This window comes from Hylobates moloch, unplaced genomic scaffold, assembly GCF_009828535.3.
Source record: "Hylobates moloch isolate HMO894 unplaced genomic scaffold, HMol_V3 SCAFFOLD_9, whole genome shotgun sequence".
Classification (NCBI taxonomy): Eukaryota; Metazoa; Chordata; class Mammalia; order Primates; family Hylobatidae; genus Hylobates; species Hylobates moloch.
Genome location: NW_026652284.1, coordinates 124,154,335 through 124,181,180, shown reverse-complemented (window position 1 = coordinate 124,181,180; position 26,846 = coordinate 124,154,335). Strand labels below are relative to the sequence as shown.

Genomic DNA, 26,846 nt, shown 5'->3' with positions numbered 1-26,846 from the left:
GAAGAGCCTAGGAATAGCCGTCTGCCTCTTCCAACTCCACTGCCCCTTGGCTTGTGGCTGCGTCATGCCAGTCCCTGCCTCTGTGTCTCTCCTCCTCGAAGGACACTTGCTTTTTGATCTAGGGCCCACCCAGGTAATCCAAGATGATCTCATCTCGAGATCCTTTATTTAATTATATCTGCAGAGACCCTGTTTCCAAATAAGGCCACATTTATGAGCTCCAGGGACATGGGCATAGATTTTTTGTGGCCACCATTGGACCCACCCAGCCATCCTTCAGTAGTTGGTTAATGTAGAACTTACACGTTTTTGTTCCATAGTCATTGTTTTAAAAAGTGTGCACAGTGGGCTGTGCGTGGTGGCACGTGCCTGTAATCCCAGTACTTTGGGAGCCTGAGGTGGGAGGATCTCTTGAGCCCAGAATGTCAACACTGCAGTGAACCCGGGCTACAGAGCAAGAGCCTGTCTCAAAAAAAATAAAAAAATAAAAAAGCATGCACAGGGTTCTTTAGTATGTGTTAATTTATCTGTAATTTCATGATTTAATGTTATGAAGTATTTTAGACATATGTAACTTCTTTTACTTAGTGATACAGCTTGGGCATCTCTCTGTGACATTAATTTACAATACACCATTCCCCTGTATGGTAATCATATCATATTTAACCAATCAATCCTTTCTCATAGGACATTGAGCTTAATTTTGGATTTTTGTATTAGAAATGGCTGCAGTGAACAGTGTTGTAGCTGGGTCATTGTGCATCTCTATGACTGTTGTTAAAAATGGAATTTCTGGCCAGGTGGGGTGGCTCACGCCTGTAATCCCAGCACTTTGGGAGGCCAAGTCGGGCAGAGCACGAGGTCAGGAGTACGAGACCAGCCTGACCAACATGGTGAAACCCCGTCTCTACTAAAAATACAAAAATTAGCAGGGCATGGTGGTGCGCGCCTGTAATCCCCACTACGCAGGAGGCTGAGGCAGGAGAATCACTTGAACCTGAGAGGCGGAGGTTGCAGTGAGCCGAGATCGCACCATTGCACTCCAGCCTGGGCGACAGGGCAAGACTCCGTCTCAAAAAAAAAAAAAGGAATTTCTGGGTCAAGTGGTTTTCAAAATTTAAGCTTTAATTTACACCAAGATACCATTTTTTACCTATCGTATTGGCAAAAATCAAAAATCTGGATTTCTAGGTTCTGTTGGTGAAGCTGTGGGAACCAGGCCAGAGAAAGCGTCTGTCAGAGCCGCAAACACGGTGTGTGTCTGAGCAGAAGACGGGCACTGGCCTGAGTGCGCTCGGAGGCTGGGCCCACACGTGCCGCTCTGCATGGCCAGACGTGGTCAGGGTCCCCATGCAGAGCGGGAGGCCTGCAGCTGTGGGGTGGGTGGGAAAGCAGGGCAGAATGGTGCCCGGAAGATTTCAGCGTTTGTGTTAAAAGAAAGAAAACCAAGAATCACATGGTATTTGCTTGATTTTCTGTAAAGAAATTCTGGAGAAACAAACAGGAAGCCACTAACAGTGATTTTCACAGTGTGTGTGGGTGGGGGGAGACAGGGAGAAGGGAGGGGAGTGAGACTTGTCTCTGTCTACCCTCAGTGTTTGAGTCACGTGAATATTTTCTATTCCAACAAGATTTTTATTTTATTTTTTAAAGTTTAGTGAAGGGAAGAATGTAAACTGTTATAAGTTCTTTTTTTTTTTTTTTCTTGAGACAGAGTCTTGCTTTATCACCCAGGCTGGAGTGCAGTGGTGCAGTCTTGGCTCACTGCAACCTCTGCCTCCCAGGTTAGAGCGATTCTCCTGCCTCAGCCTCCTGAGTAGCTGGGATTACAGGCATCCGCCACCACACCCGGCTAATTTTTGTATTTTTAGTAGAGATGGGGTTTCACCGTGTTGGCTAGACTGGTCTCGAACTTCTGACCTCAGGTGATCCGCCCACCTCGACCTCCCAAAGTGCTGAATTACAGGCGTGAGCCACTGGGCCCGGCCTAAGTTTTTATTTTATTTTATTTTTTATTTTATTATTATTATTATTATTATTTTTTGAGACGGAGTTTCGCTCTTGTTGCGCAGGCTAGAGTACAATGGCACAATCTCGGCTCACTGCAACCTCTGCCCTCCAAGTTCAAGCGATTCTCCTGCCTCAGCCTCACAAGTAGCTGGAATTACAGGCATGCACCACCATGCTCGGCTAATTTTGTATTTTTAGTAGAGACAGGGTTTCTCCATGTTGGTCAGGCTGGTCTTGAACTCCCAACTTCAGGTGATCTGCCTGCCTCAGCCTCCCAAAGTGTTGGGATTACAGGCGTGAGCCACCGCGCCTGGCCAGTTCTTTTTTATTTTTTTTGAGACGGAGTCTCACTCTGTCGCCCAAGCTGGAGTGTAGTGGCATGATCTCAGCCCAATGCAACCTCCACTTCTCCTGCCTCAGCCTCCTGAGTAGCTGGGACTACAGGCGCCCGCCACCACGCCTGGCTAATATTTTGTATTTTTAGTAGAGACGGGGTTTCACTGTGTTAGCCAGGATGGTCTCAATCTCCTGACCTCGTGATCCGCCCGCCTCGGCCTCCCACAGTGCTGGGATTACAGGCATGAGCCACCGCACCAGGTTTCAGACACAATTTTTAAACAATTTCTAAGTTGCTGGCTAGGTATTGCAGTCCTTTCTCTCAGGGTCATCCCCACAGCAGTGCCCAAGTGGGCCGACTCCTCCTGCCTGCCCAGCACCCAGTGTTGGAGCTTCAGACAAGTCACATGGCCTCGCTGTCTGATGGGGACTTGTGTCATGAGTCTCCTGGCAGAGCCAGCGGGAGGGTGAGCAGAACTGCGGCCGTGTCAGGTTAGCGCGGCATCTGTCACCTGGGCCTCTGCATCCCGGACGCCGAGACTGGTCCTGGAGCCATCCTGGAGCCGGGGCGTTCCCTGCATCAGCTCTGACCGATCGTCAGTTATCTTATTCCAGAGTGTTTTGTGCTGATGAAGAGTTTTTTCCTGCTGTATTTTCCTAACTTGTTATTGCTGGCCTAAAGAAATCTCTCGGGTCTTTTAACTGCATTCGAAGCCAGCCTCTCAATGAACTCTCTCTGAGCTCTAGTAAATGGTGGGTTGAGTTGTTTCAGGTGCCAAGAGGAGCAGTGCTGACTTGGGTAAATGCCGTCCCATGTCCTGGCACTGGACCGAGAGCTGCGCCTGCACTGTCTGCATTCACCCTCACATGCCCTCCCCTCAGCAGCCTTGCCTGGCACTGGGAGGGTGCCCCGCTGTGCTACGAGGGGCATTTATTTTCATGTTAACAATGTAACTATCATCCCTTGTTATAAATACTGGTTTTTATCAAATGTGCTGTCAGGATTTTTTAGATCAATATACAGGTTTTCTCCTTTAATCTGCTAGCGAAGTCGATGATATTAACACAGTTCTGGGAAAGTGCATCATCCTTGAACTCCAGGAATTCATTTCTTCTCTTGCTCCATGTTTCCTGTAGTGACAACTTCGTGTCTGGTGCTGGGTGAGGCAGCCGCCCCAGGGGCCCACAGGTGTCTTGGTGTTGGAGGGCTGAGAGGGAGGGAATGGGGAGCCACCATGGATCAGGTGAGAAGCCTCTCCACAGAGGCCTGGCGAGGTCCACCCTGCCGCAGCAGAGCAGGTGCCTGCGTGAGGAGGGCCTCCGGAGGGCAGCGGCAGGGCTGTGGTGGGACCTGCTTGTGCTCCGAGAGCGCTGGTTGCTGTGTGCCCAGTGCTTGGAGGTGTGAGGGGCAACGAGGGAGGCTACCACTGTCTTTGAGGTGAAAGGGTGCTGGCCAGGCCAGGGTGTGGTGGAGACAGTGGGCACAGGACAGGTTTGAGAGATATTTGGGAATGATGGGCCCCCTAATGGATGGGTCATGTGGGTGGGACCCAGGACCTTCCCCCCAAATTGGTCTCCAGCAGACCCCTGGTATTGAGATACTCTTATACTAGGCTGCAGGGGCGAGAGGAGAAGGATGTGGCTCGGAGAGGTAACCTCTGTGCCTCCTGGGCCCTCACTGGGACTCCCAGCAGCCCTGGTGGGCATCCAGTCCCGCAGTGGTGGCCCTGGACCCCAGAAATCCTGCAGGCTGGCTGGCCTGACTGAGCTCGCACTGAGCCCCGCCCTGCGCAGGGGTGGCCTCCAGAGTGTGGAGGGCTCTCCTCCCACCTCAGTCCCACAGCATCCGCAGAGGCCGGGCTGTCGTTGGGCCAAGGCTGTGAGGCAGAAGCCTGGGGCAGGTGAGGTGGCTCCTGTGGACCTGCCGCAGGCTCAGGCGGGGAGCAGAGCAGGAGTCTGTGCGTCTGGAGGGCTGAGTGTGTGCAGGATGTATCTATGGCAGGATTTCACTGGGCCTGGTCTCCCTGGGGCTATTGTGGGGGGCCCCAGGTGGAGGTGTCTGCCTGTTGCAGGTTGCCTCTGCATGGGATCACCGGGTCACAGCCCACTGGCCTGCTCCACCACCACCAGAGAGCCCCAGCAGGGCAGGCTGCCAGGGGGTTAGGGGCTGGGTGGGTGGGGTGAAGATGGGGCAGGGAGCAAAGCTGAGGGCAGGCAGGGTGGTGGTGGGCAGGGCCTCAGGAGAGGGCCCATCCCATGCACAGGTGTGGTGTGGGGGACAGGGTCGGAGCCCCTTCTTTGGCCTGGGCCTGTGGCCAGGACAGCCAGGGCCTCAGGGGACTGGTGAAGAGGGGGTTGCTCTGTGCCCAAAGGGGTTGGGAAGGAGGGAGGGCTTATCTGTGGTGCCTGGGCTCAACCTTGGTTCTGGGGTCCCCAGTGGTGTGGGGAATTTGCAGATAGCTTCAAGAGGATTTGGCTTTGCCCAGGGTGTGAGACCTGGCCAGGAGACCTGATGGCACCCCAGCTGGGCATGGGGGCCATGCTGGGTTCGACCAGCAGAGCAGAAGCTAGAGGTAGGGGTTTTCCAGAGGCACTGGTGCTGGTGAGCCCGACTCCAGCCTGGGGGTCCCTCCAGTTCACTGGCCTGGACACAGACCCACGTGCTTCTTCGGCAAGACTCCTTTGTGATCCATGAATTGGGGCCAGAGCAATGAGATCTCCTGGGCAGTGGCCGGGGCTTTGCTTCCCACGCTCCAGAGCTGCGTCACCAGGGCGCCCAGCTTCCTCTACCCCGGCTCCCTTTCCTCCCCGATGCCTAAATCTCTTGCTCGCGGGCCCTTCGCTGCCAGCCTGGGACCTGCCTGTCCTGTTGAAATCCCTGGCTGTAGCCCTGTCTCCAGGTGCCCCCCTCCTGGCTGCAGCCACCTCCACATTCTTGGGGGTTGCCTGGACTTGTTTTCTCTACGTCAAGGCCTCGGTGCATGTGGCCCCTCTTCCTGTGCTGGCTGCCTGCGGCCTGTCCCCACATAGCTGTCCCTTCCTCTGGGAAGCCTGTGCCGGGAAGGAACCACAGAGCTGACTAACGTGCAGCTGGCTGAGCCTTTCCCAGGGTCATCGTGGCCGCCCCCACTTCCAAGGCTGCACCATGTGGCCACAGTTCCAGGCAGGCTGGGCTGGGCAGTCTCGGGCTCCTTCATGGGACCTTGCTGCCGCTGCAGCTTGTCTATAAGCCTCTGGCTGCAGGTGACCATGGTGGCCACTCGTAGGTGGGCAGCTTGACTTCAGGGGGGAAGTTAAAGGCAGAGTCGGCGCATGAAAAGCTGTGTGTTCCTTCTCTGAACAGCTGTGTGCCCTCACCTTCTCATTAGCTTAAAACCATGATCCTATTTTTTTGTTTTTGAGTCAGTCTTGCTGTCTCCCAGACAAGAATGCAGTGGTGCAATCATGGCTCACTGCAGCCTTGGGTGGGCTGATTCAAGCTATCCTTCTGCCTCAGCGTCCCAGAGAGCTGGGACCACAGGCACAGGCCACCATGTAAGGCTAGTTTTTTAGTTTTTGCAGGGATGGTGTCTTGCTGTGTTGCCCAGACTGGTCCTGAAGTGATCCTCCTGTCTCAGCCTCTGAAAGTGCTGAGCCACCACATGTGGCCAATCTTATAACATTCCATTTTATGCATTTTAATCTTTTAAAAAAAATCTCCCTGGCTGGGCATGGTGGCGTATGCCTGTAATCCTAGCACTTTGGGAGCCCAAGATGGGTGGATCACCTGAGGTCAGGAGTTCGAGATCAGCTTGACCAACATGGCGAAACCCTGTCTCAAATGAAAATAGAAAAATTAGCCCGGCGTGGTGGCGCACATCTGTAGCCCCAGCTAATGAGCCTGAGATAGGAGAATCGCTTGAACCCAGGAGGCAGAGGTTGCAGTGAGCCAAGATCACGCCACTGCACTCCAGCCTGGGTGACAGAGCGAGACTCCGCCTCAGTTAAAAAAAAAAAAAAAAAAGAAGTCTCCCCAGGCTGAGGAAAATTTTTATGCATTAAATTTAAAAAATTGATCTGGACCAGGCAGTGTGGCTCACACTTATAATCCCAGCACTGGGAGGTGGGAGGATTGCTTGAGCACAGGAGTTTGAGACCAGCCTGGGCAACATAGAGACAGACTGTCTGTATAAAAAATTAAAAGATGAACTGGGAGTGGTGGTGCACGCCTGTAGTCTCAACTACTCAGAAAGCTGAGGTGGGGGCATCGCTTGAGCCCAGGAGGTCGAGGCTGCTGTGAGCCGTGATTGAGCCACTGCACTCCAGCCTGGGTGACAGAGTGAGACCTTGTCTCAGAAAAACAAAACAAAACAAGAAAACCAGCATTTTTTTTTTATGTATGAACTTTTTATATCTGTTTATAAATATCTGTCACTTTCACTTGAGGTTTAATAAGGAAGTACGATTCACTTGCAGGACAAATTTAGGTTTATCCAGATATAGCTTAGTAAAACCTAACTGGGAATTTAGCAGTGGCGCTATCTCGGCTCCCTGCAACCTCAGCCTCCTGGGTTCGAGTGATTCTCGTGCCTCAGCCTCCTGAGTAACTGGGACTACAGGCGTGTGACACCATGCCTGGCTGATTTTTTGTGTGTATTTTTAGTAGAGATGGGGTTTTGCCATGTTGGCCAGGCTGGTCTCAAACTCCTGACCTCAAGCGATCCACCTGCCTCGGCCTCCCAAAGTGCTGGGATTCCAGGTGTGAGTCCCCGTGCCCAGCCTGAAATTCCGTTTTAATTCCTCACTTCACCATTTTCCCTAAGTTTGGCAACTGGTGTTTCTGAGACTCCCCACGCCCCGACTGGCTGAGTCCCAGGGAGGGCAGGGACGGGCAGGGGGACGAGAGATTCCAGAACTGCTGGGTCTACAGTGCAGGTGGGGCTGGCTTCTGGCCCTTTGCCTGTTAGCTCGTACCCGTGGGAGCTGCCAGCCTCGCTCCTGGGTCATGGTCACGTCCTCCACGCCAGCCCCAACCTGGCGCACAGTGGGTCTGTTTGCAGGAGGGGAGGGACTTTCGGGTGAAGGCAGAGGAAAGGCCTGGCTGGAGACTGAGGCAGGCTGGTCGCTTCTATCTTGTGGAGGCCACCCTGCCCCACACTACCAGCACAGACTGGGGTGGAGCACAGTCCCGGGGCCAGTGTTGAAGGGGTGCCATGGTGTGGGCAGGGCCCAGCATTCCTCAGTGCCTCCCTGCAGCGCAGTGAGTGAGGCAGAGCTGACCTCACCCTGCCAGTGCGACCTGCTCCCCCAGGCGTGGTCAGTGACACACAGCTACTCCTGCGGGCTGAGGAGGCTGACCCCGTTAGCCATAGGGGTGGTTGGATCAGAGCAGCTGCGAAGGGTCCCTGGTGGTCGTGGGGGGGTGGGTGGGGGATGGAGCTGCAGTGTCATCTGGCGGCAGTAGAGATGCTGGCGAGTGGGCTGACTGGGGGGCGCAGCCAGGAGGACCTGTGGGGCTGCCTGTGGGGCATCCGGAGGCTGGGTGGGAGAGGCAGAGGCCAGGGTGCAGGTTGGACCTGTCATCTTGGGAGCTAGTGTACAAGGCGCCTGACCCAGGGCTGCGCAGAGGCGAGACGCCCCAGGGAAGGGGCACACTGCTGGGGCCGGGGAGGTGGGAGGTGGCCGCCCAGCGTCTGGGGGCTTGATCTCAGCAGCCTGCTAGCCCAGGCCCTGGAGTTGGGCCGGCTGAGGAGGTCACTGGGAGATCTGGATGGGTGGGTATCTCCTGCAGGGCGTGGGTGGCGGCTTCGAGGCCCTCGCACGTGTGTCCCACAGGCTGTTCTAAGCATGGCTCGTTGCAGTGGATGCGAGGGGCTGTGGGGTGGGCCGGGGGCTGTGGAGCTGGGGAGTGGGCCGTCCGAGCGCTCCTGGATCCGGCCTGGTGACCTGGCAGTCTGGCTGGGGTTAGCGGGGTCGCGTGCCCTAGAACCACAGGCTGGGAGGGGGGAGTGCGCGGTGCGGCCGGGAGCATGCGCCCGGGGCGGCCCTGTCCGGCGCATTGATCAGCTGAAGCCCCGCCCCTGGCCTGCAAGCCCTGCCCCGGACCTCCGGGCTCCTCCCCCGGCTGCGGCGCTGGCCTGGGCAGTGCGGTGCGGGGCTGGACTCTGCCTGGTGGTGGCACAGCCGCCCTCAGCCCCGGCGCAGACATGGACCCCTCGCGAGCCATCCAGCACGAGATCAGCTCCCTCAAAGGTGCGGTCCCGGGGCCGGGCCCGAGCCGGGGGGCGCGGACCACACAGTGACCTCTGGCTGGGTACAGCCCACGCAGGGTGGCGGGCAGGGTCTGCCATCCCTGGGGCGACACTGTGGGTCGCTGAGCCAGAGCCACAGGAGACCGCAGACTCGTCCCCCTCCGGGCTCCACCTGGTTCGGGGTCCTACTGGGCTGGCTTCAGCGGCTCCGCAGCCCTGCAGGAGCGTCGGGGGCGGGGTGGCTGCTGCAGCGGCGGCGGCGGTGGGGCGGGGACAGGGACCCAGTGGGAGCTCAGCCTTCATAGACGGGTCAGCCCCTTACACCCAGCCCGAGTTTGCCGCCCACAACCTGGCGTCCAAGGGGCAGGGCAGGGCTGGGGGACCACTGTGCAGAGGCGCCAGGCCGGCTGGCCCTGAGCAAGTCCACACTGCGGCTCTTTGTCTTGGGGTGGGTGGGGTGGGGGGGGGGCTGGGGGCTGCCCAGGAGCCCTGACTGGTTGCTCTGGAAACCCAAAGCGGTCTGGAGTTGGGGGAGAGGGGGCCGCCCAGTCACACACCCTGGCCCTCCCAGTGCTGAATCAGCTCCCGCTTCGGTTCCCACAGGGTGGGGGCAGTAGCTTCCGCCCGGGGGTCTGGGGGGACGCCTGGACCCTGGCGCAGGGGTATGTGTGCTTCGGGGTGGGGGGTGTGCACTGCAGGAGGTGTGTGCTGCAAGGCGGGGTGGGGGTGGCGCATGCCGCATGGGGGCGTGTGCGGAGCTGGCAGGGTGGGCCAGGAACATTCTGCTCCGGACTCCTCCCTGCGGCTTCCCTTCCCGCCTGCAGGCCCCTAGCTGGTGGGAGGGAGGGGACTCCCACCGAGCCCCGCCCCCTCTCTCTGCTGGAGGAAGCTACCGCCCTCTCCTGCCCGGAGCCGGCTTGGGGGAGGCGGGGCTGGTTGGGTGGCGGCCCAGCGGGGGTCAGTCCCGGCATCCCTGCAGGCCTGTGTGTGTAGGAGAGAACCTAAGTCCACGTGCTTTTAAGGGGCCTTGGGATCATTTTGGGACAGTGTGGGTATCATGGGTTAGTTTGGTTGGGCTCCTGGAGATTTGGGGGGATTAGGTTAGGGAATCAGGCCAGGAAGATGCTGTGGGCCTGCCGGGAGTGCGGGAGGTCAGTGTGTGTGTGTGTGGGGGGGCGCTGAGGGACTGGCCAGGAGGGTAGGGACTTCTTTGGGCACAGGGCTGGGCAGGCTTGGACCCAGCTGGTGTTCCCAAAGCCAGAACCCTGGTGGGTGGAGGGTCAGCAGGTGCTGGTGGTCTAAGGGGCGTGGCCACCGTGGTCCCTACATCTTCCTGGAGCCTCACCTCCTGAGGCTGGTGTTTTCCTGCCTGGGGCTGGCTTCAGAGGGAGGGAGAGCCATGCCGCAGCGAGCTGGCCCTGCCAGAGGGCTGTGGGAACCGTGGCTGTGCCTTCAGAGTTTCCCCGCCACCACACCTCTGTGCACGCAGGCGTGGGTGTGCGTGTGTGTGTGTGTGTGTGTGTGTGTGTGTGTGTGTCTGTGTTTGGAGCCTGCACCGTGGCGCCATGGTGACGGCCCCATAAACAAGCTGCTTGTTGGCTGCCTGCCGGCTGCTGGCCAGCGCCTCCCACCTCGGGATCCCCCCTCTCTCCCCCTCCCCCCCACCGCCCTATTTATAATCAGTTCCTGAGTTTGCTGGGCTTGGTGGGAAGGGGTGTGTCAGCTTGGGGCGAGCAGCGATCCGGGTGGGGGTCCATGGAGCACAGCGTGGGACAGTGGGAGTGTTGGGTGCGGTTCTTATGCCTGGACCCTCAGTGGGGGCGGCAGCAGCAGGGCCGGGAGGCGGGGTGGATGATGGGTGTGGCTGGGCCAGGCCTGCAGGGCCTCACAGGGCAGTTTCCTCTTCCCTTCCCTTGGGCCCTGGCCGTCTTCTGGCCTGGCATTCTTCCACCCTGCAGCCATCCATCTGGCCTACAGACGGGCACTTGGGCTGCCCAGGGTGGGCATCTGTGGGCGGTAGGGACTTGGTGACTTTCTCTGTGGCAGCAGCTGGGAGTCTCTGGCCTCCAACAGCTGGGTTGGAGGTGGGGGTGAATAGAGGCCCCTCTGAGCCCCCTAGCCGGTGCTCTGCTCAGAGGGCTGTGGGCTTGGAGAGGCCACTCCTAATCTGGCCTGGAATGGGAAGTGTTAACTTGAGTGGCCACCGCCTCTAAGCCTGGTGTGTGGAGGTGGGGGCTCTGTCCGTTTGCCTGCCTGACGGACAGCAGCAGCGGTGCCTGCAGCCCGCCTGTCCATGTACTGTGGCAGCTGCCCCCAGCCACTCCCCTCGGGCTTCCTCCTTCAAGACCCCAGCTTCTTCCCCAGGCCCTAGTCCTCTCCGCTCAAGCGTCACATGCCTCCAGGCCTGGCAGCCCAGCACCCCCCTTCAGATCCTTGTGAAGCCGGGCCACCAGAGTCCACATCCCTGCCGAGGACCCCTCCTGCCCTCAGCCCCCCTGCCTGCCCTGCCACCCTCTTCTTTAGACTCTTGGTCTATATCTGCCCCCACTTGCCCCAGCACAGTCTTAGGAACCCTGAAGGATGTGTTTAGAAACTGATGTCATTTCTGACGTTGGAGCCGCGGGGCCTGGTGGGGAGAAAGGGGCAGCTGTGGGGGTTGCCGCTGCCTCTTGAGGTGCCCCCCACTCTACAAGGGCCCCGTCGGCTGTGGGTGGGAGGGGCCGCCCATGCTGCTGAGTCAGAGGGGGCCGGCCTGGCGTCCTGGAGGAGGGCGGGCAGCCGGCAGTGCCGGCAGGGATTGCACTGAGCCAGGCGCCGCGAGCCACACAGCCGGGAGCCCGCGCCCTCACGCTCAGCACCCCAGCCTGCCTGCCTGCCTGCCTGCCCTGCCGCTGCCCGCTGTCACACCCTGTAGCGCGGGAGCTTCTTGCGGTACCCCAGGCCTTCTCGTGGTACCCTGCGTGCTGCCTTCGCCCCTGCGCTGCCCGCCCGGCTCCAGCAGCCATGGTGGCCGGTATGCTCATGCCACGGGACCAGCTGCGGGCCATCTATGAGGTGCTCTTCCGCGAGGGCGTGATGGTGGCCAAGAAGGACCGACGGCCCCGCAGCTTGCATCCCCATGTGCCTGGCGTCACCAACCTGCAGGTCATGCGTGCCATGGCGTCCCTGCGGGCACGGGGCCTGGTCCGCGAGACCTTTGCCTGGTGTCACTTTTACTGGTACCTCACCAATGAAGGCATCGCCCACCTCCGCCAGTACCTGCACCTGCCACCAGAGATTGTGCCTGCCTCTCTGCAGCGCGTGCGCCGCCCCGTCGCCATGGTGATGCCTGCACGCCGCGCCCCCCATGTGCAGGCTGTGCAGGGTCCCCTGGGCTCCCCACCCAAGCGGGGGCCGCTGCCGGTGGAGGAGCAGCGGGTCTACCGTCGGAAGGAGCTTCAGGAGGTGTCACCTGAGATCCCTGTGGTGCCTGCTACCACCCAGCGGACCCTGGCCAGGCCAGGCCCGGAGCCTGCCCCAGCCACAGGTCAGCTGCACCCTGACCCCAAGTCATGACGGGTGGAAAGTGGGGGTCTGGTTGTTGGGTCTTGGGCCTGGGCCTGGGCTGGAGTGGTTGGAGTGGTCGGCCGGCTTGCGGAGCATGGCTCACACCAGCAGGTGGACCCCCTGCCCGAGGGTGGGGGGTGCGCTCGCTGATGGACCCACGTGGCCCCTCCTCCTCGGCTGGGGACCTTCGGGTGTGTAGGCCAAGGAGGAGCCTGTGGCCCAGGCACACCCCGGGGTGCCCCCTCCCCTCTCTCCAACACTGCCCTTGCCTTCGCCCCCTACGCCTCCTCTCCTGTCCCAGTGACCTGTCTCCCCCGAGGCTCCTCGGCACTGAGGTGGGGGTGTGTGAGGAGGTGCTGGGGCCGGTTGGGTGTGGCCTTCCTCCAGCACGTGGCCTGGCCGCCTCCCTTGCCGCGGGGGTTGATGGGTCAGGCTTGGTGTTGCAGAGAGTGCCCAGTGTGACTGGTAACTGAGTGCTTGGCCAGCTTGGGCTTGGTGGTGGCTGGGGACGGCCCTGGGCGGGATGGGGAGAAGTGCAGGGTCCAGGCATGAGGCTCCTCCCCAGAGCCTGGGGCCTAGATAGGCCCTTCGCAGTACGAACCAGGTCCCACAGGACAGGACGGGTCCTGTCATCCCAGAGGATTCCAGAGACCCTTTGCTCTACCCTTTCTCTGTGGCCTCCCTCTGTCCACAAGCACCTGTGCCAGCAGGACCCAGGTGGGCAGATGTGTCCCCTGCAGCCCGAGGCTTACACACACACTGTGGAGCGCTCTGCCTTCTGTGCTGGCTCTGGATGGCCAGGTCCCCTAGCACCTGGCCCCACCCCCCTCTTTGGGGCTGGCACCTGGGAGCAGCTTGCTCTCTCAGGCTGAAGGGGGCCTGGGGTGGGGCTCTCAGGGTGGGCAGGAGTTTGCCAGGGGTGTGGGGGAGGGGGCCCAGGGGAGGCCCAAGTTTGGGGCACAGCTGCCCGTGTGGGGTGCTGGGCGGAGCCCTGGTGCCGGCTGGCCTGGGGTGAGTTGGACTTGTTAGGGGCTTGCCTTGGGCCCATCTGGGAGGATCATTGAGGCTGTGGGGTGGAGGCTGGCCTCCCTCCTGGCTCTGTCTGTAGCTTTGGACAGGTTGTGTGGCCTCTCCAGCTCCTCTCTAAATGGACGACATGTCTCCCGACAGGGGGCGTGAGACAAAGACTGCTTGGCCAGGCATGTAGTCCAGGCCCGGGCCCATGTGGCCCTTCCTGCTGGCCTCTCCCAGCCAGCACCCCTGCCCACCCACTCCCCGGTCATTTGGCAGCCCAGCCTCCCCATGCTCAACTCCTGGCTGTGGTGACTGGGAGTCCCTCCCCTCCTTTTTCTCCTTCCTTGTCTGTGGCTGGGCTGGGCCTGCAGGGCGGGCAGCTGGCGGCAGGGCCAACGGGGCGGGGGGGTGGGGCTGGGTGTGGCTGCAGCAGGCAGAGTGGAGGGCACCCCTCCCCGATGGAGGTGACTCAGTCCCCCCGAAGCCACAGCTGCCAGCAGCAGCTCAGAGTTTCCAACAGGAAGCGAGCCACAGCTCCAGGATGAGTCAGGGCCAGCAGGCTCAGACCCCTCTCTCCCCTGGACCTCACAGGCTGAGCTTGGGATGGGAAGCTAGGGGAAGGAGGAGACTCGGATGTGGGGTGTGGCAGAGGGCCAGGGCTGGGCCTCAGGCAGTGGCAGGGGTCAGGATGGCCCTGCATACAGCCCTGGGCATTTCTGATGGTACCTGAGACCATGGACTTCTCGGAGTTTTTAAGTGACCAAGCAGTGATCTGCCCTGCCCTTCCCCGCTGCACAGCTGCTCCACAGAAGGGCACAGTCAGAGCTCGTGGGCCAACTGTGCTGGTCCACAATGGCCTTGTTGGATGGGCTGCCCCTCTCCACCCAGCCCTGGCTAGGGAGCGCCAGCTGTACCCCTGCGGTGAGGCCCCTGCCCTCCCTGTGCCCTGGTGGTCTGCTTGTCCCTGGGTGGGGCCCCTGGGGGCCTGCTGGCAGCACATCTGTGTGGGAAGCCGTCCGTCCACCTGCTTGTTTAGCCACGCACAGGCCAGGGCCAGACCCAGACGGAGCCCCTGCCCCAGGGGGCTCCAGATATGTGGGATGCACTGGGTGAGGAGAGAGTGATGGGGAGGTGGCTTCAGAAGCAATCAGGGAGGGCTCTGAGGAGGTGCCTGCCCTGCCAAGAGCAGCCTAGAGAGAGGGACAGAGGGAGGCCAGAAGGCCAGAGGGAGAGGACCCATGGGAAGGCCCTGGGCCTGTGGCAGAGAGTCGGCTGCTTGGTGTGGTGGGAAGCTGTAGGAGTGTGTTTTTATATGTGAGTTTCATTTACGTTTCATTTTTATTTTGTTTTATTTGTTGTTTTGAGATGGAGTCTCACTCTGTTGCCCAGGCTGGAGTGCAGTAGCGCAATCTTGGCTCACTGCAACCTCCGCCTCCCGGGTTGAAGCGATTCTCCTGTCTGAGCCTCCTGAGTAGCTGGGATTACAGGTGTGAGCCACCACGCCTGGCTAATTTTTGTTTTATTTTTTTAGTAGAGACGGGGTTTCGCCATGTTGGCCAGGCTGGTCTCGAACTCCTGACCTCAGGTAATCCGCCTGCCTCGGCCTCCCAAAGTGCTGGGATTACAGCTACCGCTCAGCCCTACTTTACACTGCAAATAGCAATGCTTTACCTGGCTCAAAATTCTGAAGGAACTGAGGATCGTGTGGAGGAGACGCCAGCTGAGCGCTGTCCATGCACCAGCAACGGGCAGGGGCCAGGTAGCCGCCACCACGGTGAGCACTGTCCGTGCACAGCACCGAGAGCTGCTTCCCACAGCAAAGGGCAGGGGCTGGGTAGCCGCCACCACTTCCCCTCTACACGGAGGACACGCCTGTGCCTCCACCTCCCCCCTTGACCCTCTGTGGCCCTGCGTCAAGGAGGGCACCTGGAGGTGGCCTGGCTGCCTTGCCCTTCTTCCCCGCCACAGGGTGCCCTGGGTGGAGGTGGACTGTGGCTCGGCCAGCTCTCCACAGGGATCACTGGCTTGGCCGAGTCGCCCGTTTGCAGGATTTCTGTAGATCACCGGCAGGCTTCTAAGGGGTTACGGTGGGATAAGATTTGCACTTCACTGATCGGCAAGCACCTGGGTGGAGAGGTATGGAGAGGGGAGGCAGGTGTCACCATCGCCCCTGGACATGATGCCTGGGGCTGTGCTGGTTGGGGAGGACTCAGGTGGAGGAAGAGACCACCTTTGGGGCTGAGGAACGTGAGTCTCAAGGAGTGGAGTGGGGTGGGGTGGGGTGGGCAGTTTGGGGCTCTGCTCCTGCCTGGCTTATGAAATACCGCTGGGCACATGGATGCCTGGAATGTGGGTGGGAGGGTGGGAGGGCAGGGCTGGGCTGCTGGGGCCTGCAGCGGGAAGGGGAGGCTATAGGGTGGGGTCTGCTGGGCGGGGAGGGGGGGTCTGCTGGGCGGGGCAGGAACAGTAGGGAAGACCCATGGGCTGGGGTCGGAGGGCTCTCTGGGATTGCAGGCAGGCCAGTCCCCTGCACCCCCAGGCAGGTCTGCTGGGCTGGTCTGACCCGTCAGTCGGCTGGGCTTCAGCTCCGCTTACTGACTAAGGGGTGGCTGCGAGGAGGAGCCGCTGCTACCAGGGCACGAGTGGGCCCTCCCTCTGCCTCCCACCCCTTCCCTCCTTCCTGCCTCGCCTTCCTCCCTGCCGGCTCTGGGAGCAGCCTGGCCTGTGCGGCAGCCATGGACAGGTACAGCATGGAGGAGCTGATTCAGCTGGGCCAAGGTAGGGCCGGCAGAGCTGGGGGCTGTAGGAGGCAGAGGAGGGGGAGCCAGGGACCAAGGCCTCCGGCTGTGCAGGGCCACGAGGGGGCCGGGGCCGCCCCTGGCAGACCTGTCTCTTCCCGTTGCCCACAGTTCTGTGCCGTCAGACGCCAGAATCTGGGATGCAGGGATAGGCACGGCCCCCTCTCGGAGCTGCCCCAGGGGTGTGTGTGATGTGTGTCCGGGAAGCACAGGCCTGTCCGGGCCTCCGTGGGGTGGTAGAAGAACTGCCCGCTGCCAGCCTGGGGCACTCCTCCCACCAGGAGCTGGTTCTCACCCAGGCCATTGAGTCAGGCTCCTCTGAGGCTTCCCCAGCCTGTGGCAGGGAGTGGGCTGAAACATCCGGCCTGCCAGCCCCTGCCCACTGCTGGCCAGGTGCCGTCCTGGGCTCAGCTGGGAGTTGAGCCCTCTCTGGCATGCCTTTGGGGCAGCGGGTATCCCTGACCCTCAGGGCTGCCTGGGCCCGCCCAACCCCTGGCGGCCCAGAGTGGGCCACTGCAGGCATTTCCCTCAGCCGCACGTTTTTGAGGTGTGGGGCTGGAGAGCAGGAAGCTGGGGTGGGCCCGGCCCTCTTGTTGTCCCTGGGCTTCCCAGCATGGACCAGTGTGGCCTGCCCAGTGGCCCAGGGCCAGGCTGGTTCACTGTGGCTTGTTATGGGCTGAGGTGACTACACTGGAGGCCACCTGGGCTCAGATGGCAGCGTGTGGGACGGCGGGCGGCGCTTCAGGCTCCTGGTCTGTGTGATGCATTCGTGGTATAGGACTTCATGGGGTTTGCTGAGGGTTCCATGTGCTGCCAGGAGCGACGCTGTGGAATGGGGTAGACCATCAACTGAGGGGTGCGCCCAGCAGATGGGGGTCCCAGGGAGAGGAGCAGAACTGTGCGTGCCCCACGTCCTGTTTCCCCAGCTGCACTGGGATCTGATCTGCATAGGATATGCTATGGGCCTGCCTGTGGCCAGGCCCTCTGACCCAGGCCTTGCACAGAGCAGGGCTTCGGGGCTCCTGGGTGGAGCCAGGCCAGTCTCCTGCCATGGCCCAGGAGAGGCGTCTCCATCCCAGAACCCTGGGACCCCAGGAGAGGCTGTGCTGTGGGGCAGGCGCTTGCCTGGGTGGCCTGAGCCCTGATTTCGGGCTGCCTGGGTCTCTGGCCCGTGTGTGACCTTGGGGCGGCTGTCCCGGCCACCGGTGGGGCCAGGTGCTGTGTTGAGTGACCTGCGCAGGGCCCTCTGGGAGAATGGGCGGCCTCTTCTCTTGGCCCTTGTGGCCTTTCCAAGAGCACCCCCTGGGTGGGCAGGGCAGGTGGGTGGAGACTGCACCCCCTCCTGCAGGGACTTGAGCCCGTGCCCCCCCCGCGCCCTGCTCTATTATATTAGAACCCCCTGTGGGAGCTGGGGGACCAAGGTGTCGGATGGCACCACCCAGCCAGACCTGACTGCAGCGGGGCCTGGGTGCCCTCGCACCACGCGTCATGTTCTAAGTCTGGGTGGTGACGGTCCCCTTTCGTCCTGCTCGGATATTTATATCCCCTGGGCCCCTGCCCACTGCTCCCCTCCCCCACAAGCTGCTGCTGACAGCGGCACGGCCGTGCCCTCCTCCCACCTGACGCTGCCGCCAGTGGCTTGTGCCTCCTCCGAGGGGCCTGTGACCTCCCACACCCCTGGCCCGCTCCGTCTGCCCCGTGGGCTCCTGCCACCGTCCCCGATGAAGATCGTGCCCGGTAGGTGGGCAGCCCTTGAAAGCCTTGTGAAATCCTGGCCCCTTGCTGGGGACAGGGGCCAAAGGGCTGGGGCTGAGGCTGGAGGCCAGGGGCTCTGTCTCTCTCTCGCCCTGCACGCAGCCTGCCTCATGTGCCCTCACCCAGACTCCCTCAGCCGTGGTCTGCAGTCTCACTTGGGGGGCGTTGGGGCTGGTGAGGAGGGTGAAGGTGATGGAGTGCGGTGGGATCAGCTGCAGGCTTGGGGTGGGGGCTCTGGCATCCCTCCATGCCTGCCAGCTGTCCCCAGAGGGCAGCCTTGGAGGCAGAGTGGGCTGCTCCGGCCCCTCTTCTGGTGGGGACAGCAGGGGGAGGCTGGGAGGGAAAGAGGGTGTGTGCCGAGGCCGCGGGCAGTGCTGGGGGGCTGCGGCTTGGCCATGTGTGCGGCTGGCCCCTCCTCCCGGCGGGTGTGGCCGCGGGGACGCAGGGGTTAAGGCCAGCTAACCTTGAGCGTCAGTAGCTCTGCGCAGGGACAGCTGAGCCGGCCGGGTGGGGAGCGAGGGTGGGGAGGCGCCGAGGGCCGGACCGGCGGAGGGAAGAGGAGAGGAGGCGGGCGGGAGCTGTTGTGGAGCTGCCGCCGCGTATGGGGCGGTCCTGCGGGCAGGGCAGGCTCTGGTCGCGGCGCTCCCCCTCGCTTGCCCTGCACGCAGGGAGGGGGCTGTCTAGCCTGGAGCAGCCGGTTCCCAGCACAGGAAGGGCAGCCCTGGCGGCTCTGCGTGGTGGCTATGGAGCCCTCGGGCAGCCTGTTTCCCTCCCTGGTGGTTGTGGGCCACGTTGTCACCCTGGCCGCTGTGTGGCACTGGCGCAGGGGACGTCGGTGGGCGCAGGACGAGCAAGGTAAGCCCTGCTGGTGGCTGCCAGGGACTCGGGGCGGGGCAGAGGGGCCGCCTGCCTCCCGCCCCTTCATTCCCTGCGCCCTCCCCTTCCTGTTTCCAAGCTGAATGTCAGTGAAAGCAGTGTTGCCCCCCCGCCCCGCCCCACCCTGCAGTGTAGACCCTGACCCTGCTGCAGTCCCAGGGCGGGGCGGGCTCTGCAGTGGCCCTCAGCCTGCAGCCTGTGCTGGGCAGGTGGGTGGAAGCGGAGGCCGGCAGGGCAGGAGCGTCCCCCTCATGAAGAGAGGCCTGTGGCAGGGACAAGTGGGGCAGGTGCCTGTCCGGCCAGCACTGAGGTGGAGGCGGCTCCCTGCCCACAGAGCAGGGGGTGGAGCCACGCGCAGGTGAGGCAGGTGCCTTCATGCCCTCAGGCCGCACAGGGGGCGGGGGCAGCCAGGCTGTGCCCTGCCCTCCCTGTTCAAAGTCACCAGCTCCTGGGCTGTGGTCCCAGGTGGCAACCGTGCCCAGCGCAGGATGGGGCGGGGCCCTGAGGATTGGGCAGCTTCAAGCATGGGCTTCTGGCCAGAGGGACTGCCTTTCGGGGACCTGGCCGGCCGGACCTCTCCTGCAGTGAGGGCGCTGCTCAGCTCAGCTCCTCTGCTGGATCCCCGGACTTGAGATGAGTCAAGATGGGGCTTCTAGGCGTGGCGCTGGGGACGCCCGGAGCTGCCGGGGACTCAGCCACCAGGATGGGACTTGGGCTGAGGGCTTCTTCCCCATCCATGTATTTGGCTGGGGACCAGACACTGTCCCTGTCTCCCCACCTCAGCCCACAATTGCCCCCTTCGGCCATGGTCCTGGCTTACAGGATGCCTCTACTCCCTGGTGGTGCCAGGCACGGCTCAGCTCCTGGGTTCTGCCTCCAGCGTTGTCTGCCCACCACCTGGCCCCATGCCAGCCTTCCTCCCTGGGCCCTGCAGTCCCCACCGCACCTCCTGCTGGGAGGCCCCTCCCATGCCGCTTCAGTCCCAGGGCAGCCTCCCAGCCCGGCCCGTGGGTTGGGGCGCGGCTTCCTGGCTGCGCTGGGCGGGGCTGCGCGCCAGGGGCAGGTTCTTCGGGTCTGGGCCTCACACCCGCAGTGGGCGGATTGTGGCGGGGAGGTGGAAGAGGTGGAGAGCGAAGCCGGCGGCCTCGCAGCGTGGGCTGGAAGCGGAGGCGCAGCCGCGGTCCAACTCCCCGCACTGTCCGTGGGCCGAACCAGGGCTCAGGCCGTGGCTGGCATGTCGGGGGTGGGGGGCGCCTTTGCCTCGCCGAGGGAGGTCTTGCTGGAGCGGCCGTGCTGGCTGGACGGGGGCTGCGAGCGGGCCCGCAGGGGCTACCTCTACTGGCAGCTGTGCTGCGTAGGTGGGTGCGGTGGCATGGCCGGTGGTACAGAAGGGGCCACTGTCGCTCTCACCTAGTGGGGCTGGGTCTCTGCTGGGAATCGCCGCCTGGGCTGGGATGGGGGTGGTGCCTTGGCCTGGTGCAGCCTTGCCCCCGAGCTCCGGAAACACCTGGGGAGGAAGGCGGGGTGATGTTCCCCTATCCCCATTTGTTTGTCTCTAGAGAAGGGGCTGGAGGGGGCGGGGCTGGCCCACCTCCAGCTGCTCCACGTCAGCCTAGGCTTTGGCCTGGGTTTCCAGGACACGGAGGAGGGAGGAGGTGCTGAAGGCGGGGCTCCAGGCCTTCTGTGGACTTGCTGCAGTCCTGGGCCAGTGGGATTCCCTTCCCAGTCTTGGGGTTTCCGTCCTAGGACCGCCTCCACTAGCTGCGGGACTTCAGCCATAGGGTCCACACCTATAAAACGGGGGCGATACTCCTCAGAGGGCCACGGCAGTGCCTGTCGTGAGGGACCCTGGGCTGGCGGCCTACGGTCAGCTGCCCAGGACAGCACAGATGTCAGGCAGGTGTGCAGAGGCACCTGAGCTGGGGGTGTGCTGGGTACGACCCAGGTGGGGGAGCCAGCTGAGCTGCAGCTGTAGAGGGTGGGTGTAGCCTGGCTGGGTGGGGCGGGGGTGTCAGTTGATTTTAGGGTCAGAATAGGAGGGATGGGGCGCAGCAGGGCTAGGCTGGGAGGGAGGGAAGGTGATGAGGAGGGAAGAGCTCAGAGCAAAGAGGCACCCAGAGGCAGGAAATGGGGAAGGAGAGCTCGAGCCAGGCTTGGGAGGTGGAGGCCCCTGACTGAGCCCCAGCCCACCCGGTCCCAGCCCTGCCCTGCCCCAGCCCTTCTCCTCACCCAGTCCCAGCCCTGCCCCGCCCCAGCCCTTCTCCTCACCTGGCCCCAGCCTTGCCCGAGTCCGTGTCTGGAGTCGCCACGGTGCCCCTTCCCTTCCCTGAGCCCCTGCCCCATTCCTGACCCTGGCCCCGCCCAGCGCGGCATCTTTGGAGGCCTGTTAGTGGCAGGGAGAAGGCTGGAACGGGCCTGGCTGGGGTGGGGCCCACGTGGGTCCTGGACCTTGGCCCCGGCTCCCAGTTTCCAGCTGACCTGGACTCCCTGTGCCCACCTCCCTGGCTGTTCCGGGATCTCACACCGTGTGCCTCAGCAGAGTGGCAGCCCCGTTCCCGCAAGCAGGAGCCACCTGGTCATGGCCGGGCCCGCAGAGCCCACACCCAGCAGGCACGGGGCTTGGCCTCAGGAGAGCTGCCCGGCCCAGGGCTTCTGAAGAGGCAGACAACGTTTCCAGAGGCTTTGGACCCAGGGAGGGGCGGCAGAGGTGTGGGGTGCGGGGTGCCCTTGGGCACAAGACTGGAGGTGCTGACCAGTGCAGGGTCAGATTTTGACTGGGGGGCTTCTGGTGACTCCTGAGGTTCTGGGGGCTGCTGGGCCGGACAGGCAGAGCAAGAGGGTCACCCTGAATCTCATGCTAGGCTCAGAGTCCATGCATGGAGACCCAGGGGTGTCTTTGTGGGGCGGTGTGTAAGGCGTGGCAGAGCCCTAGGGGCTGGCTGTGCCCCTTGGCGTGGAGTGGGGGCTTCCCCACCGCTGAGGGGTTTGGGCACCCCCCATTGTGAGGGTTCTGGTACCCCCTCACGCCCTCAGGGGCAGTAGGAATGGGGTGGGGTGAGCTCTTCCCAGAACCGAGGCTGAGTGCAGCTCCCAGCTGGACCGAATCTGCCTGATGTGCGGCTGGAACATTCTTGTGGTTGGGGCAGTGCATTCTTTCCTATGGTGGTCGGGTGGGCTGGGCAGGCCCAGAAGCTGGCCAGAGGCAGCTCCGCCCCAGACCCCAGGGAGCCAGAGGCCCCAACCAGCGCAGGCTCTTTGCCCTTTGCCCTTTACAGCATGAGACTGCTTCCCTTGAGCCCCACCCAGCTGCATACAGCACCCCCCACCCCTGGGGTCGCCCAGGTCCTGCCTCAGGTGTGGCTTCCCCTCTGTGAGTCACAGGCTTGGGCCCCCTCCCCATCCCTGACTCACTGGCGAGGCCCCTCCTAGGGCTTCCTGATGCTCCATCCCCCTAAGAGGCCTGGCCTCCATGAGTCAGCCCTCAGCTACGCGTCTCCGACCTGAGGTGTCTGCCTGGGCCAGGGTGGGCTCCGCAGGTGGGCGCTGCTCCAGGACGTGCCAGGCGGGCAGCTTGGGAGGGGCCAGGCCTGGGGTGGGACCTTGTGGTTGGGGCAGGGCAGGCACCATGGGGCAGGGTGTGCTCCCCGCTTCATGCAGGTCTGTGAGGAGGTGTGATTGGGGGGCTGCAAGAGCTGACGGGCAGCAGGCCCCCTCCCCTAGCCAGGTATCAGTGGCTTCTTGAGTCCGCCCTGGCAGGGTGGGTGGGCAGAGGCTGAAGCAGGGCCTGGCCTGGACCTGGAGGGAGCTCCAAAGAGAGGCGTGGCCTCAGAGCCCCTCCCGTCGAGGGAGCCCTTCAGTCTGTTGGGGGGTCCTTCTGGGTGGCTGTGGGGTGGTCTGTGTTCCTTTGTGGTCCTGGCACCATTTGGTGTGCAGTGAAGTGCTAGCTCCCCCCGTGTCCCCAGGTCCCCCTAGGGGGCTGCAGTGGGCAGGATGGGTGAGGAAACCCCGGTTTCCTGTTTCTGGCGGGCCTAGGGCGTGTCTGTGGGGGAGGGGGCTCCTTGCTCCTTCCCGCCGGGACACTCCCCTCCCTGGCGGCGGCCTGGGCAGGGTGGGGCCTCGGGGGCGGGCCAGCCTCGCCAGGGTGTACAGCAGGCAGGGAGTGGCCACACTGACTGGGGCTCTGAGCTGAGCCTGTGCCGAGTGATCGTCTCGTGGAGCCGCCAGCCTTCAACTGCCTGTGTGCCACACGGGGCTGCCCAGAGCACTGTGCCTGAGGCCGAGGGTCTGGGCGACGAAGGTGTGGGGGCAGCATGTCTCAGCACCAGCTCTGCGTGCCACAGCCCGAGGGCCTGGGCCGAAAGAGAACCAGCTCGGAGGACAACCTGTACCTGGCTGTGCTCAGGGCCTCTGAGGGCAAGAAAGGTAGCAGGGCTCCCCTCGGGCACCCCCGCCAGGCAGGGCGGGCCCCTGCGGGAGGAAGGCCCACTTCCTGTGGCAGGAAGCCTTGGCACCGCATGGGGGGCTGGTCTTGGAGATGGGGGTCGGGGGCCAGCCATCCCCACCCAACACAGAGTGGGCCAACAGGCGCCCGCAAGGCTGACAGGGGCCTCCGAGCGTCAGGTGTCGGGCCTGGAAGGGCGGGGAACTCTGCGCTCTGGGGAAGGTTCGCTGCCCTGTCAGCAGCACACACGGCTTCCCTTCCAACACCCCAGTGGGCCCGGGCCCTGGCTCTGCCACACCCCTGCTTGGGTCTCAGTCTGTAGAGTCAGGGGGAGCGCAGGACGGGACTTGTGTGTGCTGGGCTCAGGGTGTGGCCCAGGACCCTCCCATTTCCTGGGGGAAGAGTCAGGGGGTGGCTGCACCTGGTGGCATCTGGGCCCCTGGCACCTGGGTCTCTGCTGTCCTGGCTGGGCTGCTGGTGAGGGCATCTGGGTCTCAGTGTGTAATCTGAGGGAGGCTTTGGGGCTCCCCAGGCGGGACCTGGCCAGCCAGGCTGCTGTGTCTGCACGGTGGTCACCTGAGGGTCCCCGGGGCTTCTCCCAGGCCCCAGGTAAGCTGGTCTTGTCTCCCCCAGATGAGCGGGATCGCGTGCAGAAGAAAACCTTCACCAAGTGGGTCAACAAGCACCTCATCAAGGTTGGTGTCGCATGCTGGTGCGGGTCACAGGGGCCGAGGCTATGGGAGGCGCTGAGGGAGGGTGGCCCCTACCGCCCAAGGCTGTCCCCGTGCTGCCTGTGCACTCACCTTTCATCTCTGAAACCTGTTATTTTCTGTCCTCTTTCTTCCCTATGCCTGCTCCTGCCTTTCTCTTCCTCCTCTTCCTTCTGGTCTTTCCTGGTCTCTCCTTGCAGCACTGGAGGGCAGAGGTAGGTGCCTCCGAGGGGCAGGGGTGTGTTCCGTGGGCTCGTGGGAGACTCAGCCCCTGCCTCCTTCCCTCTGGGACCAGCACCCACGCTGTGGGTCAGCCTCCCAGGGCCTATTGGCGGCTCTGGGGGACTGGCCACCTCAGTCGCTGCTGTCCCCACAGGCCCAGAGGCACATCAGTGACCTGTATGAAGACCTCCGCGATGGCCACAACCTCATCTCCCTGCTGGAAGTCCTCTCGGGGGACAGCCTGGTACGTGTGCCCCTGCCCCCTCCGGGCCCTGCCTGCCCCACCTGGAGACCTCTGCCTGCCTTCCCTCCTTGGGGCCTCTCTGGCCGCCCACTCTACTCGGAATCCAGCTCAACCCCTCCTGCCTTCTCCCTGGGGGCAGCCTGGCCTCGTCCCTGGCAGCACCTCCCGCCCAGGCTGCTGGGCATCACAGCCGAGGGCCTGGCCTGGGAGTGGCCGCAACCCTCGGACCTCGGCTGCTCTGGGCCTTGCTGCCCTCCGCGTCGGGACACAGTAACCTCATGCTCCGCTTTGCTTTGGTTTCTCTGCTGCTTGGACTCTGAACCTTGACCTCTGCCCTTTACCCTTTGCCCTGCTCTGGCTGGGCAGCCGAGGGAGCGGGACGTAAGCAGGAGCTCACGCCTGGTGAGTGGCTGTGCCTGCCGGCTGCAGCGGCACGGGAGCTCCCCAAGACCGTGGAGCCCAGCTTTCTGGGGGCTGGTGGCCCATCGGCCAATCCCTGCCTGGCTCTTGGGCGGGTAGGTGGTTGGGTGTCAAGCTGCCTGTCCACCGTGCTGCCCAGAGCTGGCCTGGGACCCACCGGTGGCTGCTGTGGCTGCCGCCACCAGGCAGGAGGACCCCCCTTTAGTGCCACTGCCCTCCACACGAGGCTTCCTGGCTATTGTCTCCTCCCACCCCTTCCTTCCTTCCCTCAGCCTGGATCGCTGGACTTCCCAAGCCCTGATGGGCCTGGCCTGGCCCCTGGGCCAGTGGCCTCCCTTTCCCTGCGGGGGAGGGTGAACCTGGGATGAGGGGCTGCTGCCCCCGGGGGAAATCCCTTGGCTCGGTTGCTGTGGCGCTTTGGGGCATGCTGAGGGTGGGGCCCGGGAGCTGCAGCTGCACTGTGGGTGCTGACTGTGCCTCCCCACAGCCCCGGGAGAAGGGGAGGATGCGTTTCCACAAGCTGCAGAATGTCCAGATTGCCCTGGACTACCTCCGGCACCGCCAGGTAAGGCTGCCTACCTGGCCCTGGGCCCCACCCAGACCCCTCACCAAGCTAGCCCTGCCCTGTGGGCCGTGACTGAGCGCCTCGCTCACAGGTGAAGCTGGTGAACATCAGGAATGATGACATTGCCGACGGCAACCCCAAGCTGACCCTTGGCCTCATCTGGACAATCATTCTGCACTTCCAGGTAGAACGGCTGCCCCAGGACCCCCACCCCCTGCAGGGGTTTCCGGGCTAGCCTGGGCTCCTTGGCTGGCAGGCTGATCTGCTTTCTGGCTGGGGCGTGGCCTGGGAGGTGACTGGCACCGTAGGTATGGTGGCATCTGGGTGCCTTCCTGCCAGCCGCAACCCTGACTGGATCTGTGGCCTGAGGGTACAGGCCTCTCTCTGAGGCCACCTATCCATGCCCTCTGGCCCTGGCTGGGCAGGGCCTGGAGCCTCCCTGTGGAGGAACTCGGGCCCCGGTGCCTGCCCTGGGGAGGCTTCTGCAGCAGCACAGGCTGACTCACCCACTGCTTGTCCTGGCTGCACAGGAAACCACAAATCTGAGAGCTGAGCAGGCAGAGCCTGGTGCTGGCACGGCAGCTGAGTCACACAGGCTGGCAGGACGACAGGCAGCTAGGGGTGGGTGGGCAGAACCTGGCCTGAGCATGCCACTGAGAGCAAAGCCAGGCTGCCAGAGGCCCCACCTGCCAGCCTGCAACCAGCGATGGAGCTTGACCCCCAGCCTTTTCCAGGCCTGGGGGTTCTGGGCCAGGTTTAGGGGTACACTTATGGGCTCCTCTTATGCCCACTGCCCTTCCACTCTGCTCCATCCCAGCTCCGGGAGGTGCAGGGTGCAGCCTAGCCCTCCCCAGCTAGGGGAGTGGGCACCTGCTGTGTGGTGGCAGTGAGGGTTGGGGGTTCTGAGCTACGTGGTGGCAGCTGCCGCTGGCTGAAGTGGCTGGACTTGTGGCCCCAAGGCATGGCCAGTCCCAGCAGTTTCCCAACAGGGAAGGGCCTTGGAGCCTGGTGCTGCCCTGGCTGGCTTGGTGGCGCCACGCACTCCCCCTGGGTGCTGAGCTACCCCTGCCCCTGTGCATGTGGCTGTGGGCACAGAGCAGGCCTGGCAGCTGTGGCTAAGCTGTGGCCTCCTCTCCGCTGTGGGCAGATCTCAGACATCCAGGTGAGCGGGCAGTCGGAGGATATGACGGCCAAGGAGAAGCTGCTGCTGTGGTCACAGCGCATGGTGGAGGGGTACCAGGGCCTGCGATGCGACAACTTCACCTCCAGCTGGAGAGACGGCCGCCTCTTCAATGCCATCATCCACCGGCACAAGTACATGGCCCCGGGGGCAGGGGGCTGGGGGCTGGGGGCACCCCCACAGTGCCTCCGCTAGGCAACTTCAGACACGTCAGGGCAGGGAGGAGGGCAGGAGGAACAGGGATGAGTGCCAGCTGGCCGCCTCGGGGTGGTGGAGTTCAGGGCCCAGCCCCACCCTGGTGCCCTTCAGAAGCACCACCACTTTCTCAAGACTGGAGGGCCTGCGGGCTGCTGGTCCTCACAGCCAGGTGCATGTGCCCTCTGTGGACGCCTCTGGAGGGGCCTGGTGGGGAGGGTGGCTGCAGGGAGCCCCAGCTGCCTGGTACCCTCAGCTCTGCGCAGTCCTCTGTGCTGTGCCCCTGGGCTCCTGGGTGTGGGGG

The 26,846-nt window shown here is 62.9% G+C and overlaps 1 protein-coding gene across 19 annotated transcripts in view; it reads left to right on the top strand.

Annotated features, from left to right (window-relative positions):
- The window catches only part of PLEC (plectin), a 60,629-nt gene that overhangs the window by 13,690 nt on the left and 20,093 nt on the right, over positions 1 to 26,846 (top strand). For 3 of the 19 annotated variants that reach the window (XM_058443654.1, XM_032760707.2, XM_032760715.2), the window contains 7 exons: positions 23,640 to 23,701; positions 23,917 to 23,931; positions 24,093 to 24,182; positions 24,549 to 24,584; positions 25,090 to 25,167; positions 25,259 to 25,351; positions 26,315 to 26,481. In XM_058443654.1, the coding sequence (XP_058299637.1) occupies positions 23,640 to 23,701; positions 23,917 to 23,931; positions 24,093 to 24,182; positions 24,549 to 24,584; positions 25,090 to 25,167; positions 25,259 to 25,351; positions 26,315 to 26,481 (541 nt within the window). Of the gene's footprint in view, positions 1 to 8,453; positions 8,578 to 10,659; positions 12,103 to 18,282; positions 18,545 to 22,742; positions 22,988 to 23,639; positions 23,702 to 23,916; positions 23,932 to 24,092; positions 24,183 to 24,548; positions 24,585 to 25,089; positions 25,168 to 25,258; positions 25,352 to 26,314; positions 26,482 to 26,846 lie in introns of those variants that run through there. The other 16 variants (XM_058443657.1, XM_058443658.1, XM_032760721.2 and 13 more) reach the window with 13 other exon arrangements.